General features: G+C 55.3%; 1 protein-coding gene and 1 long non-coding RNA gene across 2 annotated transcripts in view; one reads left to right on the top strand and one right to left on the bottom strand.

Annotated features, from left to right (window-relative positions):
- The window catches only part of LOC133773058 (uncharacterized), a 110,921-nt gene extending 98,496 nt beyond the window's left edge, over nucleotides 1-12,425 (bottom strand). The window contains exon 1 of the long non-coding RNA XR_009867857.1: nucleotides 12,295-12,425. This is a non-coding gene — a long non-coding RNA (uncharacterized LOC133773058). The remainder of the gene's footprint in view (nucleotides 1-12,294) is intronic.
- TMEM247 (transmembrane protein 247) lies at nucleotides 5,281-12,045 on the top strand. The gene is made up of 4 exons (XM_062210101.1): nucleotides 5,281-5,389; nucleotides 5,876-6,192; nucleotides 9,358-9,546; nucleotides 11,932-12,045. The coding sequence occupies exons 1-4, from the start codon at nucleotides 5,281-5,283 to the stop codon at nucleotides 12,043-12,045; spliced, it is 729 nt and encodes a 242-aa protein (XP_062066085.1).
- Nucleotides 12,426-23,378: the final 10,953 nt, after the last annotated feature.

The following is a 23,378-nucleotide window of genomic DNA, read 5'->3' on the forward strand; positions in this document are numbered from 1 at the left end:
GTGCTGTGCCTCCACCGGCCTCTCGCCCAGCAGGAGACAGGAAGCAACACCATTTCTCTCCTTACTGCAAAGCAGCCAGAGAGATGCAAAGCGCAGTTTCCCAGCTGGCAGGAGCTGTCGTAGGAGGAGATGGGGGGGGGGAGGGTTTTCCACGCTGAGGAGAGTGTCAGCAGCAAGCACAGGACATCTAGAAGTGTCCCCTCCCTCTGCTGTACACCCTGCACAGGCAAGAGCTGCACACGCCGGTCCTCGCTATTCCTCCACAGTGGCTGCCACAGGGACATGAGCCTGGAAGGGGCTTGTGAAGTCTTGTTTTGGAGTGAATTTCTCAAAAGGCAGGATACCCCCGGGGCAATGCGGCAGGCGCCTTGAAGGGGAACTGCCTTGCTGAGATGCACCTGCTGTGCCTGCTACTGGATCCGCCCCTACTGGCCTCCTTGTGGTTCTGAAGCTGGGTTCTACCCCTTGTCCCTTGCCAGCCAACGCCAATATTAAGCTCTGCCTGTAGAGGGCGCCAGAGAACCATCACAGCACCAGCGCTTCTCTCCAAGTCTAGGGTGCCTCCCCTTTTTCTTGCTCCTGCAGGGCTGCCATGCTGGGTGGGCACAGGCAGAACAGACCCCAGGCACTCCCTTTCATCGAGTTTCTGCAGCTCCCCAGGTTTCTGAGCTGTGGTTCTCTCCAGTTACTTCCTGGAGAGGTCACCACCCCCCCTCCACTCCCCCACCCCGTGAGTTTTGTGGGCATCCCAGCAGGCTTGCCAACCTTGACCTCAGAGAGACCTCCCACTGAGGTCTCAGAAGTGCACTTCCCTAATGCACCCCTTTCTGTGTTTTTTCAAGTTCCCTCTACCCACTAAGCATTAAGTCCTGGGGGAATTACTGCCTGGCTTCCGTCTCTCGACTGGGCTCTGATGCAACACACACAGCCCAACACACTGCCTCCCGGCAGCTGGCTCCTCCCTCCCTCCCCAGTCTGCCGTCCCCCACATATCCTCGGAGTTATCTCGAGTCCTCTCCTTCTCTTTAAACAGCCCCTTAGCAGCCACGGCTCACTCAGGGAAGCACAAACCATGCCCAAGTGTTTTGAGCAGGAAGGACTTGAGTGCTTAAATTCTGACTTCACCTCTTCCTAGCTGTGTGACTGTGGGGCAGGCAACGTAGCCTCTCTGAACTCACAGGTTGCTCTGAGAACTATAACCTATGAAAAATTCCCAAGGCATGCTAAATAGCTAATGCCCAATAAATAGAAGCCATTATTATTATTAGAATCCTCTAAACGTTGCAGCACACCAAAGTGGCTCAGTTCCCCAAACAGCCTGGAGCTGAGGCCACCAGGAAGACAGGAGGACATTTCGGCAGGACGTCCAGCCCCGGGTGACCGCCTAACTACACGCCGACTTGTTCCCTTTCATGATGCTATCTCCCCTCCCAGAGTTGGAACCCCAAAGACCATCTTAAGGTCTACATAAAATAAACACAAGCGAGGGGGGAGGGGGGGCACTTGTCTCCCATCACAGCGCCCGAGTTCAATACCCGGCTGCACTCCTAACCCCAGCTTCCTGCACATGCCGACTCTGGGAGGCAGCAGGCCATGGCTCAAGTACTGGGTTCCTGCATTGAGTTCCTAGCTCTTGGCTTCAGCCCTGGCCCAACCCCAGCTGTTGCAGGCATTCAGGGGAGACAATTAGAGAATAGGAGTTCTCGCTATCCATCTCTTAGATAAACAAAAGACCAAACAACACACACACACACCGTACAAGGGAGGGAGAAGGGAAACCAGTTCTGGCTCAACCACCACCCTTTGCACAACATAAAGCTCAGCTCTGCGTGACTCACACGCCTCACTTCTCAGGCAACAGTCATCGCACCTGCTTTAAATTACCTCCCAAGGGCATCTGAGACACGAATGAGATCATGCACAGGAGAGCTTGTGCAGGCTGTACCCATACACGGTCTCCCAGCTGGTTCTCGGCCAAGCCCATTCCGAACTCCCTGAATATGCCCATCAGTCTCCAGCATGGTGCCGGCTTCGCCCACTGCCCTTGGAAGGGAAACTGACTCACCAGCACCTGCAGCTGGACAGCCCGAGGCTGCCAGGCCCTGGGCCACAGGACCTCCCTCTTCATCCTCCCGCGCTTCCTAGCTACAGTCAACGGGGCCAGGCTCCCTCCCAACGTCCCAGCTGCCCCGTGGCTGGAATGCAAAGCTGTGTCCTAGGGGAGATGATCCGGGTGCCTCTGATTTTTGCCCTCGTAAAAGCCTGCTGGGAAACTACAGTGACTCAAGTCATCAGGACCAGCGACACAGAATGCAGGGAGAGAGGCCGTGCAGTCAGGGCCACAAGAGACCAGCTGGAGTTACGGCTGAGCTGCCATTGGGAGAAGGCAGAAACCGTGCATTTGTTGAAAATGAGACAGAGAAGTGAGGATGGATGCTGGTGAGAGGCAAGAGGGAGCAGGAGCAGAAAGCCCAGAATCAGCCAAGAGGCAGCCAGGACAAAGTGCACGTGGAAGGCAGCAGCCCTGGCGGCCCAGCCCCACACTTGTCTGGAGTCCAGGGCCGTCCCCACGGGTCTGAGTACCAAACTCAAGCGACAGGGGTTGGTTCCAAGGCCTCCTGTGCTCCTTCCACTGTTGTGAACAGAGCACTCTGCAGGCTGTTGACCTGTTCCCAGGAAGAGGATGAGACACACTTGGGCAGAGGCTGCTTTGGCCACGCCCCCAGCTGAACACAGCCTAGATCAGCCAATCGGCAGGTGCCTGAGCTAAACGAACGTTTATCACTGTGTGACACTGAGATTTCATGGCTGTCTGATATACAGCTGATAGCAACTACCCTTGGCACTTATTAAACATTTCAGTGCTGTGTTCTTATTTTTAAAGATTTATTTGTTTGAAAAGCAGGGTGACAAAGAGAGGGAGGGAGATCATATAGGTACTGTTTCACTCTCCAAATGCCTAGGACAGCCAGGGTGGGAACAAACTGAAGCCAAGAGCCAAGAACTCAATCCAAGTCTGTGATGTGGGTGCAGGGGCCCAAGCACTTGCCCCAGCATCACTGCCCTCCCAGGCGCATTAACAGGAAGCTGGCTCAGGAGTGGAGCAGCTGGGACTAGAACTGGCACTGCAACGCGGGATGACACAGTCCCAAGTGGCAGCTTAACTCACTGTGCCACAACGCCCGCCCCTACGTGGTGCTTTTAAGTGGCTGTCGATTATTTGATCATACATAATTATTCCTTTGGGAGGGTCTCTCCTACTTCAGATCTCCAGATCTGGCAAACAAAAACATAGCATGGTCACTTACATTTAAATTTCAGGAAAGCAAAATAAGGTTTGGTAGAGATAGGTCTTGTGCAATTTTTATAACATGTATGCGATCATTTATCTATCTAAACCTCAGGTTTAACTGGGCTCCTGTATGTTTTCCGGCAGTCCTCTTCCCAGCGCTCGAGGCAGCAGTGAGAGCTCACGTGTTCAGCACTGGCTGTCAGGAGACAGAGGCACCACGCAGGTAAAGGTTTGCAAGGACAACAGGTAGACTGTGAAGACTCGAGGCCCTCCCCAGTGCCACACCCGCCCTTACAATAATGAGGGTTATCATTTGCTTGCTTCCTGTGCAGGCAGAGGGCAGGCTGAACACCACCTCTCACTTTCACATCAAAAGGAGGCAACGTCTACTTCATCATTCCCACTGCCAGAGTGCACGGAGTCAAGGAGTCAAATGTAAAAGAACTTTCCCCTGCTCACACAGCTGGTGAGGGAGGAGCAAAGCTGGAGTTCAAAGTCAACCCCCCCACAGACCCCAGCTACCAAAAATGTTTTGTTGTGGTTTTCCCAAAATGGAGGATGGCCAAATACACTGCCAGCCATCCCATCTCTGCTGTTCCCCCTTCAAACCACTCTGCAGCACACTCCAGAGCACCACCCCAGAGCACGAGCTGGCTAGGGCTACTGAGAAAGTGTTACAGGCGGATGGCTCCAGCCACCTCGGCTCAGTCACACAGTTCTGGAGGCCCCAACAGTAGCTACCTTTATGTCAACTTGCCTGGGTCACAGGATGCCCAGCTACCTGGCTAATGTTATTTCTGGGTGTGTCTTTGAGGATGTTTCTAGAAGAGATGAGCATTTGAATGGGTGGGGTGAGCAAAGCAGCCGGCCCTCCCCCAGTGTAGGTGGACGGTGTCCAATCCACACAAGTCCTAAATGGAACGGAGGCGGAGGAAGGGTGAACCGACACACAAGCTTCTCCCGCCTGGGGACCTGGACTCAGCCTTCCGCTCTCCTGGTTCTTGGGTCTCTGCACTGGAGTTTAGACGGCTGGCACCTCCCGGGGCTCCGGCTTGCAGACGCTAGATTGTGAAATGCAGTCTCCTAAAATGCATAAGCCAGTTCCTTGCACTTCTTCTCATTGTACGTGTCTCCTGTTGGCTCCGTTTCCTAGAGAACCCTAAGGCAAGGCCTTTCTCCCCAGTTTGTAGACAGCTGTCTTCCTAATCCTCCCTCAGGCACGTTTTTGTCCAAATCTGCTCTTCTTAGAAGCACACCGGCTCTGGGGATCAGGGCCCAGCCTAATGCCCTCGTTTTAAAGAGACAATTTACTTGAAAGGCAGAGTGGGATTGGGGGATTGGGTGGGGGGCAGGGGGATGAAATTGTCTTCCCTCTACTTGCTTACTCCCCAAAGGGCCAGGCTGAAGCCAGGAGCCTAGAACTCCACCCTGGTCTCCCAGGATGAGTGGCAGGGACCCAAGCACTTGGGCCATCCTCTGCCACTCCCCAGATGCATTAGCAGGGAGCTGGATCAGAAGAACAGCCAGGACTCAAACCAGATCTCCAACATGGGACGTGGATGTCCCAAGCTGTGCCACAAGGCTCACCCCATGGCCTCATTTTAACACAAAGTCCCTAGCTCCAAACCACTCGGTCTGAGCTGCTACGGGTTAAGACGTCAGCATGTGAACTTGCAGGCTCCCAGCGCGAGCTGTGTCCTCCCCAACTCTGCCTTTACAGAGGACCGGGGAGGGGACTCTGGATTCCAGGTGTGCGTCCTCTTTTCCAGAGAAGGCCTCAGGGGTGGAAAGGGCTCAGCCTGGCCCCTCAGTAACAGCCCCTGTGCCTGTCCCACCCCCTGCCTGCAGGCCCTGGCAACCGGTAGAATGTGGGTTATTATGAGGACACAGGATTGTGACAGTGGCCTGCCTGCAGAACCCGCTGGGGCCGATGTCAGTGCCTCGAAAGATGTCCCCTGGGCCCAGCTGGCAGCACGGGGGCTTCGTGGATGGCAACCGAGAACCGGGAGAACATGGAAGGCCGGGGCGCAGGAGAGAGCTGCCCGGCGATGCCCAAGCTGCCGCAGGGAGAACCCGTCCCTGAGGGGAAGCCCAGGGTCATCGTGGTAAGGGGCCTGTCCTCTCAGGGGAGACAGCCCAGCCTGGGGGTACACGCCCGACGGGCCCTGCACCCCAGCCCCACAACAGGCACCCTGGGGGGCCTTGGTGACACTCGGAAGTCACCCGAGGCCAGCTCGGGCTCACCCAGGACCTCCTCACAGGCAGCCCTTTCCTGCCTCTGCCGTGGGACCGCCCCACCCGGCATCCTGCGGCTGCTGCAGACCCTGTATTTCAGCCTCCCTCTGCAGCGCCCCCAGGAGACCTGGCTGCTCAACCCGTCTCAAAGTTACCTCCAGGGGAACCTGCAAATCACCAGCAGGCAGAGAGCCCCCAACGTGCAGCAGCCACAGGCTTCTGTCCCCCTCCGTTTCCAGTACCTTATAAACCCTCAGGCCCCAACAACCTATGCAGGGGCGCCAGACACCCCAGTGTTTGGGGGTGGGGGACCCCGTGCTGAGTTCTCATAGCCCCTCCCTCACCTCCCTGCCTTGTCCCAGGAGGCAGAGCCCCTGAAGCCAGACTCCTACGACCACCTGGAGGAGACGGCCATTTGCGAAGACGGAGGCTGCCCAGGGCTGCCCCAGGCTGGCCTCACCACCAAGGGCCAGGCGGGTGACGGACCTGAACCCGTGGAGCTGGCCAGGGCCCCGGGGGTGGAGCACAAGACTGAGACAGAGCTGGAGAAGGCGCGCATGGAGTTCGAGCTCACGCGGCTCCGGTACCTACACGCCGAGAACGAGCGGCAGCGGCAGCACGAGCAGGTGATGGAGCGGCTGCAGCAGCAGGCGGCCGCGCGCCCGGTAGGTGGCCCTGCGGACCCCTGGTCTCTGAGGACAGGGGCTGCGGTATCCTGGGGCCGCCAGACGTAGGACGGTCCTGATGCACGGAGCACAGGCCCAGGCTCTTGGGAGTCACGCGGGTTCCCACCCCCACAGCCCTTTCCGGGAAAGGGAGAAACCTTCCACACCGCCTCAGTGGCTCTGTTTGTCCAAACACTCGGTGCCTGGAGCCCAGACATGCGAACCCCCGCAGGCCGACCAAGGACGCTGCTACCTCCCCGCCCCGCAGGGCTAGGGCAGCTCTGTGTGCGCGCGCTGTCTGGCAGTCAAGTGCAACACCAAAAGAGCCATTGCCCCCCAGCCTGTCCTAATGGGGACGAGTGCGCCCCCTGGAGGCGAGGCCGGTGATGTGATGAAAACTGTTCTTGCTCATTGCTGCTAACAAGGTCACACAGCTCTGGGTTACAACCCTGGCCCTCCCTTGTGGAAGCACACCGCTAAGGTGTGGGGCGCTGTGGGGTGTAAGGGAGCGATTGCATGCTGAGCACTCGGCAGCCTGTTAGGTGGGTACCCCATAGATGCCAGCTGCAGCCTCGGGCAGGTGCTCCCGCGCGACCCACTTCTCCCGGTGACGAATGAGCTGTGCTTCCCAGCGATGGTCCGAGTGCCGCTCATTTCTGAGAGGCTTGCCTTCCGTCTTTACCCCAGGCCTTGCTGTAACAGTTGAGGAGGAAGCGACCTCACGCAGACACCACTCAAAGATCTCACTAGGGGGTTACCAGGGCTCCATTCAGGAGCACCTTCCAATTACATTTTACCCCACTCACAGTTCTCCACCTTGGCTAAAAAACTGTCGTGACACACACCGTTGATGGCTTCCCAGCGTTAAGATATTACGCTACCTGTTGCATCTCTCCAACTGACAAGTCATCTTTTTTAAAAAGAAAACGGGGCTCATTTTGCATTTGTTCTCAATGGACAAGTGCTGGCTTCTTAACGATTTTCCCCCTTGCTCACAAAATGCCTGCTTAATTACATACGGAATGATTTCCCTGAGCCAAGTCAAGTCTAACTGGGGTTTTCAGAGTCTACCTCCCCTGACCCCCTTTTTGCAAATCTAAACAATATTCAACTATCTATAAGATTCTGGCACATTTCTTGATGTTTCTGATTCTGTTAAGTTCCATTTCCAGACTGGTTTTTTCTCAATGTCCTGGGATATAGAGGTAGCAAGTTGGGGCCTGAAGCTTCTGAAAGCAGACTGATATAGTACTGTGCCTTCAGTCTGTGTCTCCTCCAACCTTACATGTCTCCCCCTTTGTTAGTTTAAAAATCTTTCGCCTGGCCGGCACCGTGGCTCAACAGGTTAATCCTCCACCTAGCGGTGCCGGCACACCGGGTTCTAGTCCCGGTCGGGGTGCCGGATTCTGTCCCAGTTGCCCCTCTTCCAGGCCAGCTCTCTGCTATGGCCTGGAAGTGCAGAGGAGGATGGCCCAAGTGCTTGGGCCCTGCACCCGCACTGGAGACCAGGAGAAGCACCTGGCTCCTGCCTTCGGATCAGTGCAGCGCCCCGGCCATGGCAGCCATTGGAGGGTGAACCAACGGCAAAGGAAGACCTTTCTCTCTGTCTCTCTCTCTCTCTCACTGTCCACTCTGCCTGTCGAAAAAAAAAAAAGAAAGAAAAATCTTTCTGCTTTCCGGATGGTGTGGAAACACTTGGTGTACAAGAGTGCTTCAAAACGTTTGCAGAGAAGTGGGATAAGATACGCATATGTTGGTGCCCGAAGGCCTGCTGACTTGGTGCGAAGGGTGGAGTGTACCGAGCAGCTGTGGCTGGGGCCGTGCAGGTGCAGCCCCCACGCACGGCATGATCTGACCCGGATTTGCCGAGAGCCTTGTGAGGCTTCCTGGTGCACTCCTCTCTGCTCCCTGCCTTGGGCCCCAAAGAGAGACTGTCTGCATTTTGAAAGTCTCAAGGTCTCACAAGTGCATGTTGTCTGAAGGTTCTAAGTAGACTCCATTAGCACTTCCGACTGCAAACACGGGCAGACGGCACAAGGTAGGGCGAGGCCGTGGGTCTGGAGCCACACGCAGTCTGTGGCTGGGTCCAGCCCTCCATTCCCATGACAGCCTGGGGTTTCTCCCTCGGGTCTCCCACACGCCTGGCCGCATATTTGAAGATGACGTCACTGGAGTCACTTGCTGCCCCTGCCCTCAGTCTCACTTTGTCATCTTTGCATGTTACATGGCAGTTTCAACAATGTGACCTTGACCTTTGCTAATGGTTTACAGTAGGGTTTCACTTTCTGTGCACTTACTAAAAGGTAGAAAGTTGGCTTGACCTTGGGCTTGGAAGCACCCCCCCCCCCTTTCCTGGGGGGTGGTGGATAGACTTCATCATATTGAAAGTACCCCATCAGCGTGTTTAGAACATTTCAGTCCCTGCTTCTGGCTGCTGTCAGAGAATATGGCACAATTTTTTAAAGTATTTTTAAAAAATAAACTATGGCTGATGACTTACATAGTTGTACCAGTTTTTCCCGTACATAGGCATTGGTGCTTTTTACAGTTCAATGAACTATCAGATTCCAATTATGTAGATTCTGGAAAAGAACTGATAGGCAGAATTGGCCGGATAATTCAAGCTGCTTTCCCCCAAGTCCTGTATCTGGAGCACCCAGGGAGGCCCCACCTCTTGGCACCTGTCCCCGGGAGAAACCCAACCTTAGGTCGAAGGACCAAGCCCTCAAGAGCCACTGGGCCATTGACGCCCACACTGCCCAGAAAGCCAGGCAGAGTGGCTGGGCAGGCTTTCCAGAGGGCAGTCCCAGGACCCGGCTCCCAGACCGGGGGACCCTGGAGCCAGGGAGAGACTGACCACACGGGTTCCTCAGGCAGGCAGGGAAGGACACAGAACCAAAGGCGCTGGCCTCACACCCCCAGCCGGAGGGGTGAGGACAGGCTCCAGGAGGAAGTAGCAGCAATCACGAGGTCCCTGCTTCCCATTCCCAGGAGTTTTCCATCCTTTGCCACCTCCCTCCTCTTCCGCAGGATCGCATGAAGTGGGCGCTGTTGCCTTTTCCTTAGGTGCGGACAACAACCTGCCCGAGGGCCGTTGCAGGAAAGGACAGAGCAGAAGTGAGCCCAGCCCTGCCCGGCACCAGCCCTGTCTTCTTTCCCCCACAGTTCCCGGGAGGCCTCCAGGACCTCCTGCTCCCCCAGAACCAGTTCGCCATGCTCCTGTGCTGCTTCATCTTCATCCACATAATCTATGTCACCAAGGAGACGCTCTTCTTCCTCTTCTCCAAGCACTACCTGTTCTGCATTGCTGCCATCTTGCTCTGCTTCATTAAAACGCTGTGGTCCTACTTCCAGGTGCCTTTGTTCTCTCTACCCCTGGGAGCTCCCATGCCGGTGCTATTGGGGTACAATGCAAGCTGGCCCCAGGGCTCCCGGTTCCGGCACACAGTACCCCCCTTCCATCAGGGCCTGTTCTTAGGGGAGGCTCTGGTGCCAGCCGCTGACACCCAGGAAGGAGGGAACACACTCGGGCCCTCGTAGGGAACCGTGGCCTCCCCGTGCACCACCATGCTGTACCCCAGAGATTTCAGCAGGTGGCCGGAGAGGGAGGCATCCATGGAGAGGAGGGGTTGAGAAGGGTCGAGAAAGCCTTACCAGGCTCAGAGTCCTCCACCACGCATGCTCACATTCACATAGGCCATTTCTGGGGTGTGGGCAGACTGGGAGACTTGGGGAATAGACTCCAACCCCACTCCTACAGGAGGTCCCTGTCCTAGTCCCCAGTGTCGGGAACATGCGTATGTGACCTCCCTGGCAAGAGAGACCGAGTTCCTCCAGTGGAGGCCCCGAGTCCTGCACCATCCAGGTGGGCCCACTCTCATCACCAAGGCCCTCATAAGGAGAGGACAGGGTGGGGTGAGGAAGAGCAGGGGAAACCACGGCAGCAGGGCCACGAGGAGCGTGGGCAGCATCTAGCTGCCGGACAAGGCCAGGTACGCGATCTCTGAGAGCGTCCAGAAGGGGCCCAGCGCTGCCACCATCTCAGCCCTCCAAGCTGTACGGCTGGGAGAGTAAATCTGAGCTGTTGCAAGTCGTCAGCGGGTGGCAATCTGGTACAGGGGACACGGGAAGCCAACACAGGCTCCACAAGTCCCCAGCTCTTGCCAATCTGTCAGGATAGCATCACCAGCCACTGATGAGGTTTCGTTTAGCACTGGGCCCAAGCAGAACCGCACACAGCAGCCATGCTGGCTTGGGAACTGCTTCCGGACCCCACCTGGTCCACAGGAAAGATGCTGGTGCCCCAGGGAGCCTGGGACAGGCCTCTCGGGACCTGCCAGGAGGGGATTTCCTCTCGCTACGCCCTAGGACATCCTGTGGGGAGGCAGGCAGCAGAAGAGGGAATAGGAAAAGGGGAATTAAATGTCCTATTTGGCTCAAAGACATTGTCAAGGCTACTTTACTGGAAAAGTGGAAGAAAAACAGGCAGGTACAACCCACCCCTCAAACCCACACACACCTCCGTACCTACCATCCACCAGCCTGAGCACACGGACTCACAGAAACACAGGAAAGCTGGCCCAGAAACACACATGCCCACTCCAGAGATACAAAGCAAATGCAGTTACCCACAACCTCCCCAATACACACCCAGCAACAACCACAAGGAACGCTAGAGGGCTCATCAAGGGGAATAAGATAAAGCCAAGCAGCTGGCAGGTGACACAGGGAAGGAGTCCGACGCCCGCAGTCGCCAGCTCACGGGCGCCCTTCCCAACACACGTCGTCAGCTGTCCTCACCCACCAGCCAAGCATTGATGGCTAGCCATGCACAGGAGACTGGACTCAAGCAACCGCGGGGCAAACCCAATGAAGCTTGGCACAGCTGTGCAATCAATCAAAGCCGTCTTGAACCGTCCTCGTCCCTGGCTAGGGCTCTCCCCTAAGAGCAAGAGGGCGTGTCCGTCTCATTAGGCTCTCTGATGCTCGAGCAAAAAGCTGCCTCGGGACTGCCGTGTCAGAGCACATTATCCTGCCCGTTAGTCCAGGAGCCTTCTCATTTTCCAACCAATTCAATGCACCCACCCCCACGCATGTAACTTGGAAGTAATGAAGCTGTCTTTTCTCATTAAACGTTCAATGAAGGAATTTTTTGTTTGTTCTTGGTGACTTCTATCATCTTATTCGATCTGAGTTTCTTGCATGTGCTGGAGGTGAGAGAGGAGGACATGGGATGGCAGACAGCTCGAGACTCACCTGCTTATGTTGTTACAGCAAATAGAATTGAGAGTTCATAAAACATCCCAAGTGCTGTAAGGTCGTTCAGCCCATGCCCCTGTTGCCAGGTAAAACTGGTTCATTTTCCTTCCCAATCCTCATAGAAAGACCCTGTTAACTCCCTTGAGCGGTTAAGTCAGCGCCTCCTCTCACACAGTTAACCCTGGCCATGAAATCTCCCTCCACCCTCCTAGAAAACAAGTCATAGCCACGCCCCAAATTTAGTGCAGGTGTGTCGGTTCAAATGCAAAGCAAAAACACACAGAGGAGGGCAGAAGATGCGAAGGAGAGGAAAAAGCTGTGGACACCAAGCAGGTGACGAGCCAGCCTACAGGTGCCTCCTGGGCACCCCACTAAATGCTTACAGCGGCTTTGTCCACTAAACCCTGGGAGGTACACGTGGGTGTCCCCCTCATCTCATGGATGACACTGAGGTGCCGGGGGTTATGCCACGGACCCCAGGCCGCTGCGGACCTCAGGGCCGACCCCAAAGCACAAGCTCTTGCCATGCGCTGGAGACTCACCACTTACTGGGAAGTGAAGCGGAACGCACGTGAGAGCGCCAAGAAGCTGTAGGCCAATCAAGGCCTCGTAATGAAGGAGAACGGAGAAGCAGAGCTCCCTGGAGCCCAGGGAGCCAGGGGAAGCCTTCGGGGCCTCCTCCTCCCTCTCACTTCTGGGGCTCCCTTCCCACCTGCACCTTCCCTCCTGTTGGCTGGCACAGAGATGTTCTTTCCGAGGGCCTGGGTTTGAGGGTTGCTTTCCGTTGTAAAGGAAACCAGCCACGGTGAGTTACCCAGACAAAGACAGAGGTTTCTCACCTACCAAGTGGTTTGTGAAGTCCCGCAGGGCCTGGGCAGCTCCTTGTCCCCACCATTCTCGGCTGCCCTGTGTCAACACAGCTGCCATAGCTCCAGAGATCAAGGCCACAACTCCAGGCCTGATCAGCTGCCTTTTACAAGCCATCCAAGAAGCTCCACCCAGAGATCTCTGCTTCCATCGCATTGGTCAGACAAGGTCAAGTGACTACTCACAGCTGCAGGGCCTCTGAGGTGTTAAGTTTTTGCCCGGGAACACTACAGTGGCCTTGAACAAGATCAAAATTCTGCTGGTCGGCGGGGGAAGGAAGGGGGTGAACGAGCAAATAAGTGTGTTCACTGCCCCAGCTAAGGCCCAGCGCCCGCCCCTTTCCCGAGCTGCAGGCCTGAGTCCTGATGGGGTTGGAACAATCGGCTGGAACAGAACTGCAGTCATTTTGGGCCGGGCCCAGCAGTGCACTCTGCCTTAAGGAAGAGCCCCACACACCACATACCACAGCAGGAAGGTCATGGTTTTCCCTGGACACGCGCCTGCAGCCGCTCTGCCTTCGTCTTCCCGACTTCTGCCTGAGGCTCCGTGACCTTCCACCGCCAGGGCAGCAGGAGACAGGCCTGTCTGTGCTGTCAGCAAAGCCGCAGCCCTCCCTGACCCAAGACACCCCCAGCAGAGCCCAGGGGCAGCCACGGAGTGGGGAGGGGAGGGACCTGCGCGCTGCACCGGCTCCACGCTGCTTGCATGCTTGTAGGAGATGGAGGTGCACTTGGCTTTAGCCCGAATGATGAAGCACCAGTGGTGGAGTTCCAGGCTTCAGGGGAGAAAGATGGGAGGGGCCTTCCTGCTCCCCAGGTGGGGCAGGTTCTAACCCTGAGCCCGGGTCCGGATTGCGTCTTGGGGAGGCTGCCGACACCTGCAGGAGGGCAGTGGCAGCAGGCTTGGCTCCAGGGCCGCCACCCTGCCATGGCTGTTTTCTAACCCCACTGTAGCACGCGGCTGCCAGCAAGGCGGTTACGCTGTCCTGGCCCCACTGGGGTGACGGATGGATCCTCTAACTCTGCAGAAACAAAGGACCACAGCCTAGGGTGAGCTTTCATTGACCAAGATGGTATCCAGGGGTGACTTAATCATCTTCAAAGTGCTCCAGCTCATCCTAACAGGCAGCTGGGCTTGGAAAATGGAAATCCCTGCTCCCCGGCAGCAGGCCTGGGCGCCAGCAGCAACAGCATCACCTAAGAAGCCTCTTTGAAGCGCAGCATCCCAGCCCCTCCGCCCCCCGCCCCAGCCCTGGGTCAGGTGCTTTCAGACAGCATCGGGTGACTCAGCTGCACACGGGAGCCTGCTCCCGTGTCAGACTCACATCAGCCTAGCCTTTGGTGTAAAGATGCCACTGTTGACCTGGAGTGTGTTGGGGTAGGGGGAGCCATATAGAAACGGAGGGGGGAGGACAAAGAGTATCAAAGTGTGTTACCCTGGAGGGGCCGGGGGAGCCCCGACCAGCCTCTGGCTCAGGCTGGGGGAGGCAGGAGCTTGCTGAGCAATGCCAGGAAGTGAGGCTGGGGCTGCCCAGCTGCTGCTCCACCCCTGTGCCCTTTCACCAGGCTTTGCTCCGAGCTGCTGAGGAACCAAATGGTTGCACCCAGCACCCCGGGGATCCCCAGAAAGATCTGGACTCCCCCAGGCCGGTGTCAGCCTCTGTCTCTTTTTTTTGATCTGGCTCCTGCGTGTGGCTTTGGGCAACTCTTGCTAATATTCGTTCATTCATTATTTAAAGGGTGCCATTATTCCTTCCGGAAGGTTAAACATGATGAAAAGATGGGATTTTTCCAGAGGACATGGCAGAAAAGCAGAGGTGCCCCCATTTTAAGCCGTTTGGGCCAGGGCTTGCTGCATAATTTAGAGTCTGGCTTGTTTAGACTTAATTAGCCAGAAGAGCAGCAGGTGCAGGGCTGGTAGTCAGCACTTCTAAGCACTCTCCAGGGGCTGGTGGGCCTTTAAGAGCGCAGTTAGGACTTTAGGTTGGCAGACTTCTCTTTTAATATTTATTTATTTATTTATTTGAAAGAGGTACAGAGAGACAGAGACAGAGATCATCCACCTGCTGGTTCACTCCCCACATGGCCGCAATAGCCACTGCTGGACCAAGCCAAAGCCAGGAGCCAGGAGCTTTATCCAGGTCTCGCCCATGGGTGGCAGGAGCTCAGACACTTGCGCTGTGTCCTGCAGCTTTTCCCAGGCGCATTAGCAGGGAGCTGGATAGGGAAGAGGGGCAGCTGGGATGTGAACCAGCAACCATATGGGATGCTGGCACTACAGGCAGCAGCTTTACCCACTGCACCACAGCGCCAGCCCCCAACTTGCAGATTTCTTACACTTTAGCAGGAGGGAAGTGCAGATAGTGTCAGGAAGTAGGCGTTTTTGTTCCTCAAAAAGAGCAATCGGGTGGCATCAGAAGGCCTGGGTTCTAGGGCAGATCTCTGCAAACCGCCACGAGTTGGGACGTCAGCTCCTCGCGGAGTTGTGTGACGGTGCAATCGGGGTGCAAGCGCATGGAACGGGTGGAGCGACACAGAACCCAGGGGCATTAGCAAGAGATGAGCAGAGAGCTGAAGGGATTGCTGGCCTGAATTTCAAGACCCAGGAGAGATAGGGAGGGCTGGTTCCAGAATGTGTGAGGCCTGATGCAAAAGGGCCATGGGTGTGGGGCGGGGTGGGGTGCCTCATTTTCAGCGTATTAAGAATTCCAAGGTGGTGGTGGCAGCGGAGCAGTGAACCAGGGCCCAGTGCCATTGCTCTTGGAGCCAGCCCTGGCGGTGGGTCCAAGGTCTGCTGCCATCCTTCTTAAATCCCACCCGGAAAGAGACTGTCGTTGGTCCCCGCTCCTGCAGGAGGGAGGCGCAGGTCCTTTGCGTATTGAGGGGTTTGGGGTGATGGGCAAGGAGTCCCTCACCTGCCCCCAGCTCTGGAAGCAGAGTCTGGCTGCGCAGGAGGCCGCTTTCAGCATGCAGGTCACGCTCTGGGCCGCCAGCTGCTAATCACGAAGCTGACAGAAGCCCAGGTCTCCAAGTTGGTGGCATTTCCTCTCCCTCCTGGCTTCCGCCCCAGCCCCATTCAGCTGACCGTTTTCCTCTGGACTAGAAAACCCAAAAATAGGAGAAGAAAGCCGTGCTTTAACCCCCCTGAGCCTCTTGTATCAAATGACACAGCCACTTTGCCTGTGACTTGTCATCAAAGGAGCCTTTGTGAGGTCCTGGGCCAGAAAGCCGGCCTTGGAAGACAGCCACCGGGAAGCCGTGCGGCGTGATCTGAGCAAGGGGACCCTCGGTGGAGGAGGGCGCGGGGCCGGTTTCAGGAGCTTCCCTCCACCCCAGCGCCTCATGCTTGCTCCCAGGACTGCTGTCTCCCAGTACCCAGCTCTGAAGAAGGCCAGAGCCGCTAACAGAGCTGCTCTGTGGGCCACCCCATTGCTGGGCAATGACAGGGAGTCCCATGGGTGCTTAGGGAAGAATGAAGAAGCATCGACTAGAACCACACAGTGGGCAGCCCGCGAAAGGCATCTATGGAGGCTTCTGGAAAGGAGGGAACACTGGGGTGGGGCGTGGCGCCCTGCCCATGCCCCTGTGTCACGGCCACACTAGGTAGGGGCACCGTCCCCAGCCCTACTTCTTAATCCACTGGGGCCACACTAATGAAATGCACAGCTTGGGGTCCTGAGACAACCGGCACTTGCTCTATCACAGTGTTGCAGCAGACAATCCAAGGTCAAGGTGTCAGTGGGTGGTTGGCTTTCTTGTGAGGCCCCTTCTCCCCATGTTCTTCTGGATGGAGGCTTCCTTTCTCATCATGTCCTTAAAGGCCCTGTCTCCGAGGGCCCGCGTGCTAGGACCTCAGCCTGTGGGTGGGGAGGGGAGATGCACTTTGGCGTGCCATCCCCACCTTGCAGGGGCGAGCACAGCTTCAGAGCGTCAGGATTCGCCTGAGTGCACACAGCCGGACGGTGGCAGAGACGGAGCACGGCCAGGGGCTGAGAGCTGATGCCGAGGAAACAAAGACACCTGCTCCGCCTTTGCTGGCTGGGCTGTAGGTGAAGTTGCAGCCCTGCCCCGGCCACAGACATGGAGCGAAGCATCCATGTCGTTCACTGGGCCCAGCACACGTCTCTCCACCTGCACGGCTTCAGTGTTTTCTGCTTCTAATCCTACCCTTTTCTTCTAGACAGTCTCTCACTTTCCCCACCAAAGGCTGAGGATGACAACGTCCTTGAGAAGGGACAGGAGGTGTGAGTCCTCACCCACTGCTCACCTGTTCCACACACCTGTCGCCACTTTGAGTGGCAGGAGAGCCATGCTCCAGGGCCCGGAGAGTTTCCTCTGGCCCCCACCCCCCTCCTCTATGAAGTGCCCACAACACAGGTGAGTGAGCGTAACTCACCTAGGGGATCTCCCTCCTAAATCAGCTGTGCCCGATGCCTTTTCGGGAGACCAGCAGGCCAGGGCTCGTCCTGAGACAGGAGCAGGTGCATGAAAGAAGGGCAAGATGATCAGACGAGAAGAACGATCTCAGTCCATTCTTACTGGCTTTCACTTCTGGGAAATGTCTATATCCCCCATCCACAAAGCCCCTGGGAACCCAGCAGGCCAGAGTGAGTGCCTAAAAACTGATGAGATTTGATTGGAAGACTCTGGAAGCACAGAGTGTAAAAAGCTCACCTGCTCTCAACTGTCAGGTTAACTTCAAAGGAATTCCAGGTGACTGCCCTAAACTCGCCACACACATTGTAGGATAACCCTGATTTGCAAAACAAATTAGGGGCCTGTGCTATGGCATAGTGGGTTAAAGCCAGCACCTGTGATGCCAGCACCCCATATGGACGTCGCTTTGAGTCCCGGCTGCCCCACTTCCAGCTAATGTGCCTGGGAAAGCAGCAGAGCATAGCCCAAGTGTCTGGGCCCCTGCCACCCACGGAGGGCACCTGGATGACGCTCTGGGCTCATGATTTTGGTCTGGTCCAGCCCTGGCAGTTGCAGCCATTTGGGGAGTGAACAAGCAGATGGAGGATCTCTCCCTCTCTCTCTCCCTCTCCTCTCTCTCTCCCTCTCCTCTCTCTCTCTGTGTGTGTGTGTGTGTGTGTCTCTCTCTCTGTCTTTCAAGTAAATAAAATAAATCTTTTCAAAAGAAAAAAAGCAAATCAGTTGAGGTGGGGGTTAGAAGCTTGAGTAGCAGGAGAGCTCAGGCAGATGGCTCACCAGGGGGAGGGGGCCAGCATTGCGATGCCGCTGGTTAAGCCAACACCTGAGATGCTGGCGTCCCTATCACAGCACTGTTCTGAGGCCCAGCTGCTCCATCCCCAGTGATGCACCTGGGAAAGCAATGGAAGACGGCTTATATGCCTGGGCCCCTGCATCCATGTGGGAGACCCAGATGCATTTCCTGATTTTTGCTCGGCCCTGGCCCTGCCCCAGCTGTTGTGGCCATTTAGGGAGTGAATCAGCAGATGGAAAATCTTTTTGTCCTCTCTCTGTCATTCTGCCTTTCAAAAAATAAAATCTTGGGGAAAAAAGGGGAGGAGGGGATGCCGGCCAGATACAGCTACAGGAGAGGAGGAGCCAGTGAGGCAGGCAGCCTCTGCTCACCTCCCACCCACCCGCCTTCACGGTGGGAGATGCAAGGGCCAGGTCCCGTTCAAGGGCATCCCGCATGCAGCGTCCTGTGTGATACCTGCCGGGGTTTAAATGTTGGCTTGATTTTCTTGACTCGCTCTATGAACCCAACAAGTCTGCAGGCCTCTAGCTCACAATTCCTGAACTTGAGGTGTTATTTCCTCCATGGGAGGGTCTCCGTTTCACTCAGAGACCCACGAGGGGCAGAGGTTCCTTCAACAGGAGACACTCGGGTGCACAAATAGCAGGTGGCTCACCCCCAGCACCGTCCGAGCAGAAGCTTCTTCCCTTCGGAAACTGCCTCACCTTGAGGTGTTTCAAGAGACGGATTTCTAAATGCATTTCCAATCGGGTTAGAGTGGCAGAAATCTAATTTTCATACAACTTCTTAAAGGAAAATGGGAATTTAGTAAAGCCTGCATCAAGATTAAGGAAAGTGCATGGCCTAGGGGCAGGAAAACGAGGTGGGAGGGAGGTGGAGCTGGATGCCCAGGCTGAGTGAGGTGGGGAGCCAGACAAGACAGGAGGGGCCTAGGGCCCCTGAGGAGCTGTGGAGGGAAGAGGAGGAGGGAGCATCATTAGTTGCCATGGTGATAGAAGAACAAGGAAAGGGGGAGAAAGCGTGAGGACCTCAGGGAAGAGCTACGTTGTTTTGCTGCCTACAGCAAACTCTCTCTTCTCTGTCTGGGCCCCTGGTCTGTAGCTCCTTGGTCTTGATTCTGACTCTGTACAGCCCAGCCGTAAATAAATGACTATGAAATTAAGTCAAGGATACTTGGACCCTAAGCACAGGGTTGCTGAATGAGCACCTGCTTAGGGAGACTCTGGATTTCCAAAAGCCCTCTTGGATTCAAAATATTTTCTCCACCGCCCTGCCATTAAGTCTGCAATTCCTATTAAGGCAGCATTTCTTGGACCAAGGCTTTATTCATTTCCGTTATAAATCTCCATTAGGAGGAACAATAGCTCGGCTATCAGTTTCTAGAACCTCGGGAGGAGGTAATTTATCACACGCAGCTGAGATCTCCGCTTCAGCCCGGGCAGGTCCACGCCCAGGGCCCCGGCACAACTGGGTCTGTGCGATAAATAAGCAGGGGTGTGGGGAAAAGCAGACCCCAGAAGGGGGAGTTCCCAGGACAGTTCCAGTGACCTCTGCCGTAAGTGTCCAGCAGGTAGCTCCCCCGATTTTCTTCTGGGGAGCTCTTTCTTCCAGGTAAGTTGACTTACACTAAAGGGTGGGCCCAGGACAAAGCCCTCGCCCACCAAGAATTCCATCTTGTGGCCAAGACAGTTGGTTCCTTGGTGAATGTCTGACCAATGAATCCGAAACCTGGGACTTTTGCTGGGGAAAGAGAACCTTGCTTTCCCCTGGGGACTATGGTAGTGGAATCCATGTCCAGAGTCCCTGTGGTCATTCTGTTCCACTTGGGAAGAGCAAGCCTGAAAATAAAGCCGATCCTGACAAAAACAGAGCCAGGAGAGAAGAAGACACAGACCCAAGGGCTGGGGGATGGGGGGGGGTGTGAGCTCCTGATGGAATGATCTGAGCCCCTGGATCCCGAAATAAGAGGCATCCCTAAGCTCCATGGCTTCTGCTCTTCCCGTTAGTGTTGTTTTAAATTGGGTTGCTGTCAATGGGACCAGAGATCGGAATCAGGCGAGGGCTTTCCCAGTATACGTACTGGCACTTGGGCTCATGACAGCTGATAGAAGACATATCATGGCGTCAGTTCTCAGCCCATTCATTGGAGAAAGATATGGAAATTAACCTAGACGGGGGAATTTGGGAGCCACTGAGATGAAGCAGAGTTCGTAGGGAAGGGAGCCATTTCCCTAGTTCTTGGGAGAGCACAGCCGTGTTCCAGAACCACAAGGGCATGGGGCATGGATGGAAGTGCCAAGGGAGTGGTGGCAGGAGCTGAGGGGGACACCAAGTGGGAAGTCCACAAACAGCAGTATGCAGGGCACTGCCAGCTCGCAGAGCCCTGTGCCCTTAGGAGAATCCAGGGATCCAGGGAGTGTCTACGAGCAACCCAGATGTCCATCAGCTGATGGGTGGATGAGTGAAGTGTGGTGAAACATTACCCAGCGACAGAGAGGAGTGAGGTGCTGATTACTACCACAGCATGGGTGAGCACAGGAAACGCTATGCCAGCGAAAGAAGCCCTTCACAAAAGCCCGCAGGGTGTGTGGCTCCATTTACACGCACATCGAGAGACAGAGCAGTGATTGACTAGGCCTGGGGGAGCAGGACTTTGGGGTGTCAGTTAAGGCACACAGGATCTCTTTGGGGTTGCTGAAGTCTAAACTCGTGCGCTGTGGCATAGTGAGTTAAAGGTCTAGCCTGCAGCTTTGTCATCTCATATGGGTGCTAATTCGAGTCCCAGCTGCTCCACTTCCGATCCAGCTCTCTGCTATGGCCTAGGAAAGCAGTAGAAAGTGGCCCAAGTGCTTGGGCCCCTGCATCACGTGGGAGACCTGGAAGAAGCTCCTGGCTCCTGGCTTCAGATCAGCCCAGATCTGGCTGTTGCAGCCATCTGGGGAGTGAACCAGCAGATGGAAGACTCTCTCTCTCTCTCTCTCTCTCTCTCTCCCTCTCTCTGTCTCTACCTCTCTGTAACTCTCTCTTTCAAATAAATAAATCTTTAAAAAAATAGTCTAAACTTGATTGTGGTGGTGATTGTACAACTTTATACTAAAATCCATGCAACTATACCCTTCAAATAGGTGGATCGTATCTCAATAAAGCTGTAACAACAACAAAAAGGCTCCTGGGGTTCCTGCCCAGGCTGTGTGTGGTGGGGCGAGGGCAGGGGCCCTGTAGCAGCTGCCGCTCTGGAAAGCAGAGCTGTCCTCAGAATGGGGCAAGAGGTGATGGGGGAGGGGGCAGAGTTAGATAGGGGTGGATGAGCTGGAATTCCTGCCAGCCCTGCATTGTAACTCCGCCCTCTTATCTGTCCATCTACTATGCCCACCTTCCCATGATGCACCTGTCTCATCCAGGACCAGGAAGGAGGAGACACCATGATGGCCACATGGAAGTTAAACGCCCCACGGAGGGACCATGAACATCTCAAAAGGGTTTATGCGCCCTGAACTCTACCCACTTCGTATATTTAATTACGGTGCCACCCCCTGCCTCGTAAGAGAAGGGTCTTCCTGCTCTGGCCTCATCTCCCTCTTCCTCAGAGGTGACTCTGGTCTGCTCATGAAGAGCATCTCCCCGTGGGGCTGCCCACACTCATGTGTGTGTGTGCGTGTGTGTGTGTGTCCTCTCTCTCTTTCAAATAACTCCTGCTCTCACTTGTGCGCTGTATTGTGCCTCTGCTTTGAAACCTTATCTTGGTGGGGGTGAGAACCTGGAATAAAGGTTAAGACACGCAGGCCCATAACAGAGGGACCTTGCTCTGGGCTGGTGTTTCCTGTGGCCTCATCCTTCCCCACGGGACAAGGAGTCTGCAGGAGCCTGTGGACCTGTTGACATCCACCCATGCTCACCCGTCCTCCTAGGCCACCGGCTGGCTGTAAGGGACACCGAGGTCCCCCACCCCAGAGTTTCTTCCCCAAGTCCATGCTCCCTATAGCAGAGTGGCTGGTGAGCAGCTAAGAGGTGAGGCAGGAACATGGCTATGCAGGCTGGAACACCCGTGTCGGGCCCCGCAAAGATAGAGGGAGAGCCGGGGGTGAGAGGACAGGTGTCTCAGTCTGATCTCTGTTGCAGTGACTGAAAACCCGAGACTGGGAAATTGGTCCAGAATGGAACTTTCTTTGGTTCATGGTTCTGGACGCTGGGAAGTCCAAAAGCCTGCTGTCCACTCTGCCCAGCACCTGGCTAGGGCCTTCAGGCTGCACGCTAACATGGCAGAAGGCATCGCACGGTGGGACAGAGCAAGCTGCTGGCTTGGGTCTCTCCATCATCTTACAAAGCAATCAAGGCCAGGGCCAGTGCTGTGGCGTAGTAGGTTAAAGCCCCAGCCTGCAGTGCTGGCATCCCATATAGGTGCCAGTTTGTGTCTTGGCTGCTCTTCTTCTGATCCAGCTCTCTGCTATGGCCTGAGAAAGCAGTGGAAAATGGCCCAAGTGTTTGGGCCCCTGCACCTGTGTGGGAGACCTGGAAAAGCTCCTGGCTCCTGGTTTTGGATCAGCCCAATCTGGCCATTGTGGCCATTTGGGGAGTGAACCAGAGGATGGAAGAACTCTCTCTCTCTCTCTCTCTCTCTCTCTCTCTCTCTCTCTCTCTCTCCCTCTCCCCCTCTCCCTCTTCCTCTCCCTCTCCCTCTCTTTGTAACTCTGCCTCTCAAATAAATAAATCTTTAAAAAAAAAAAAAAGCCACCAATGGACCACAGGGCCCCTCCCATAATCCTAATTACTGCCCAGAGCCCCCCTTCCATATGCCATTAGCACTTACCGCACCTGTGCTTTAGGGCAGGAAGCTCAGTGAAGCCCCATAGCAGGCATGGACCCTGGGAACAGGGGAAGGAGCTGGGAGGGCCCTGCAGCCAGCTCTCCCTCTCCACCACATTCCGGCCTGGCCATCTGAGGAGTGTAAGACTTCAATTCAAACTTGACCTTGCAGCTTACTAGCAGGATTCCCTTGCCGAGACAGAAGGCTGGAACACTGCACAGTTTATTCATGAAAACAAACAATCGCTCTGTATTATAATTGTTCCATATTTAAACCCATTGCCTGTGGGCCTCCCTTGATTTTCTTGTCCTGGGTCCCCACACATATCAGGGCTCACCTTCTGGAAGTTGTCACATTTAAGAGAAAAATCTATCTGGGCTTTTCTTTCTAGCAGATCGTGGTGTGAGGTTTTCCCAGGCTGCATTCACAGACTGGGGAGACACAGGTCATAGATTCCTTGTCCAGGCTAATGAGAAAGCTGACGCTTGGCTGCCTGCAACCTTGACCTTTAATGATTCCTCTCAACAACATCTTCTCAGCTCAGTGCCAAGACTGGGCGTGTAAGGAGGCAGGGTGGGAAGCTGGGGTGGTTCTGGGAGCCACACAAAGGCTCCATAGCCTTCTGACATGTATCCCTCTATACTATACGTAATAGAGTCCAAATGGCCAGGAATTCCTACAGCAGCGCGGGAGAAGCAGCCACGGGCCAGGCTGCCAACAGATGGCAGAGAATCACTTTGTTCTTCCACCTCTCTCCAAAACATCCACAAACCCCCGAGGCTGGAGGGAGGGACGATGGAGACCTGCAAGATATACCAGCTCTGGCCTCCAAGAAGTTTGAGAAATTACCCTGAAAAATGAAGTCATTAAAACACAATTTTTTAAAAAGCCACAATTTAACTTAAGGTGCAATACAAAGTATTTTCAAGACTAAAGATCATCTAACCCAGAGTTTCTTTCTTTCTTTTGAATATTCATTTATTTATTTGAAAGACTGACAGAGAGAGAGAGAGATCTTCCATCCTCTGAT

Source organism: Lepus europaeus, chromosome 13, assembly GCF_033115175.1.
Source record: "Lepus europaeus isolate LE1 chromosome 13, mLepTim1.pri, whole genome shotgun sequence".
Taxonomy (NCBI): domain Eukaryota; kingdom Metazoa; phylum Chordata; class Mammalia; order Lagomorpha; family Leporidae; genus Lepus; species Lepus europaeus.

What these genes read in the sequence shown, in the direction of transcription:
- TMEM247 (XM_062210101.1), top strand. Translation starts at nt 5,281, where the DNA reads ATGGCAACCGAGAACCGGGAGAACATGGAAGGCCGGGGCGCAGGAGAG. An exon ending in CCCTGAGGGGAAGCCCAGGG is followed by an intron (nt 5,390 to 5,875) that starts TCATCGTGGTAA and finishes TCCCTCACCTCC; the next exon opens with CTGCCTTGTCCCAGGAGGCA. An exon ending in CGCTGTGGTCCTACTTCCAG is followed by an intron (nt 9,547 to 11,931) that starts GTGCCTTTGTTC and finishes CACGGACCCCAG; the next exon opens with GCCGCTGCGGACCTCAGGGC.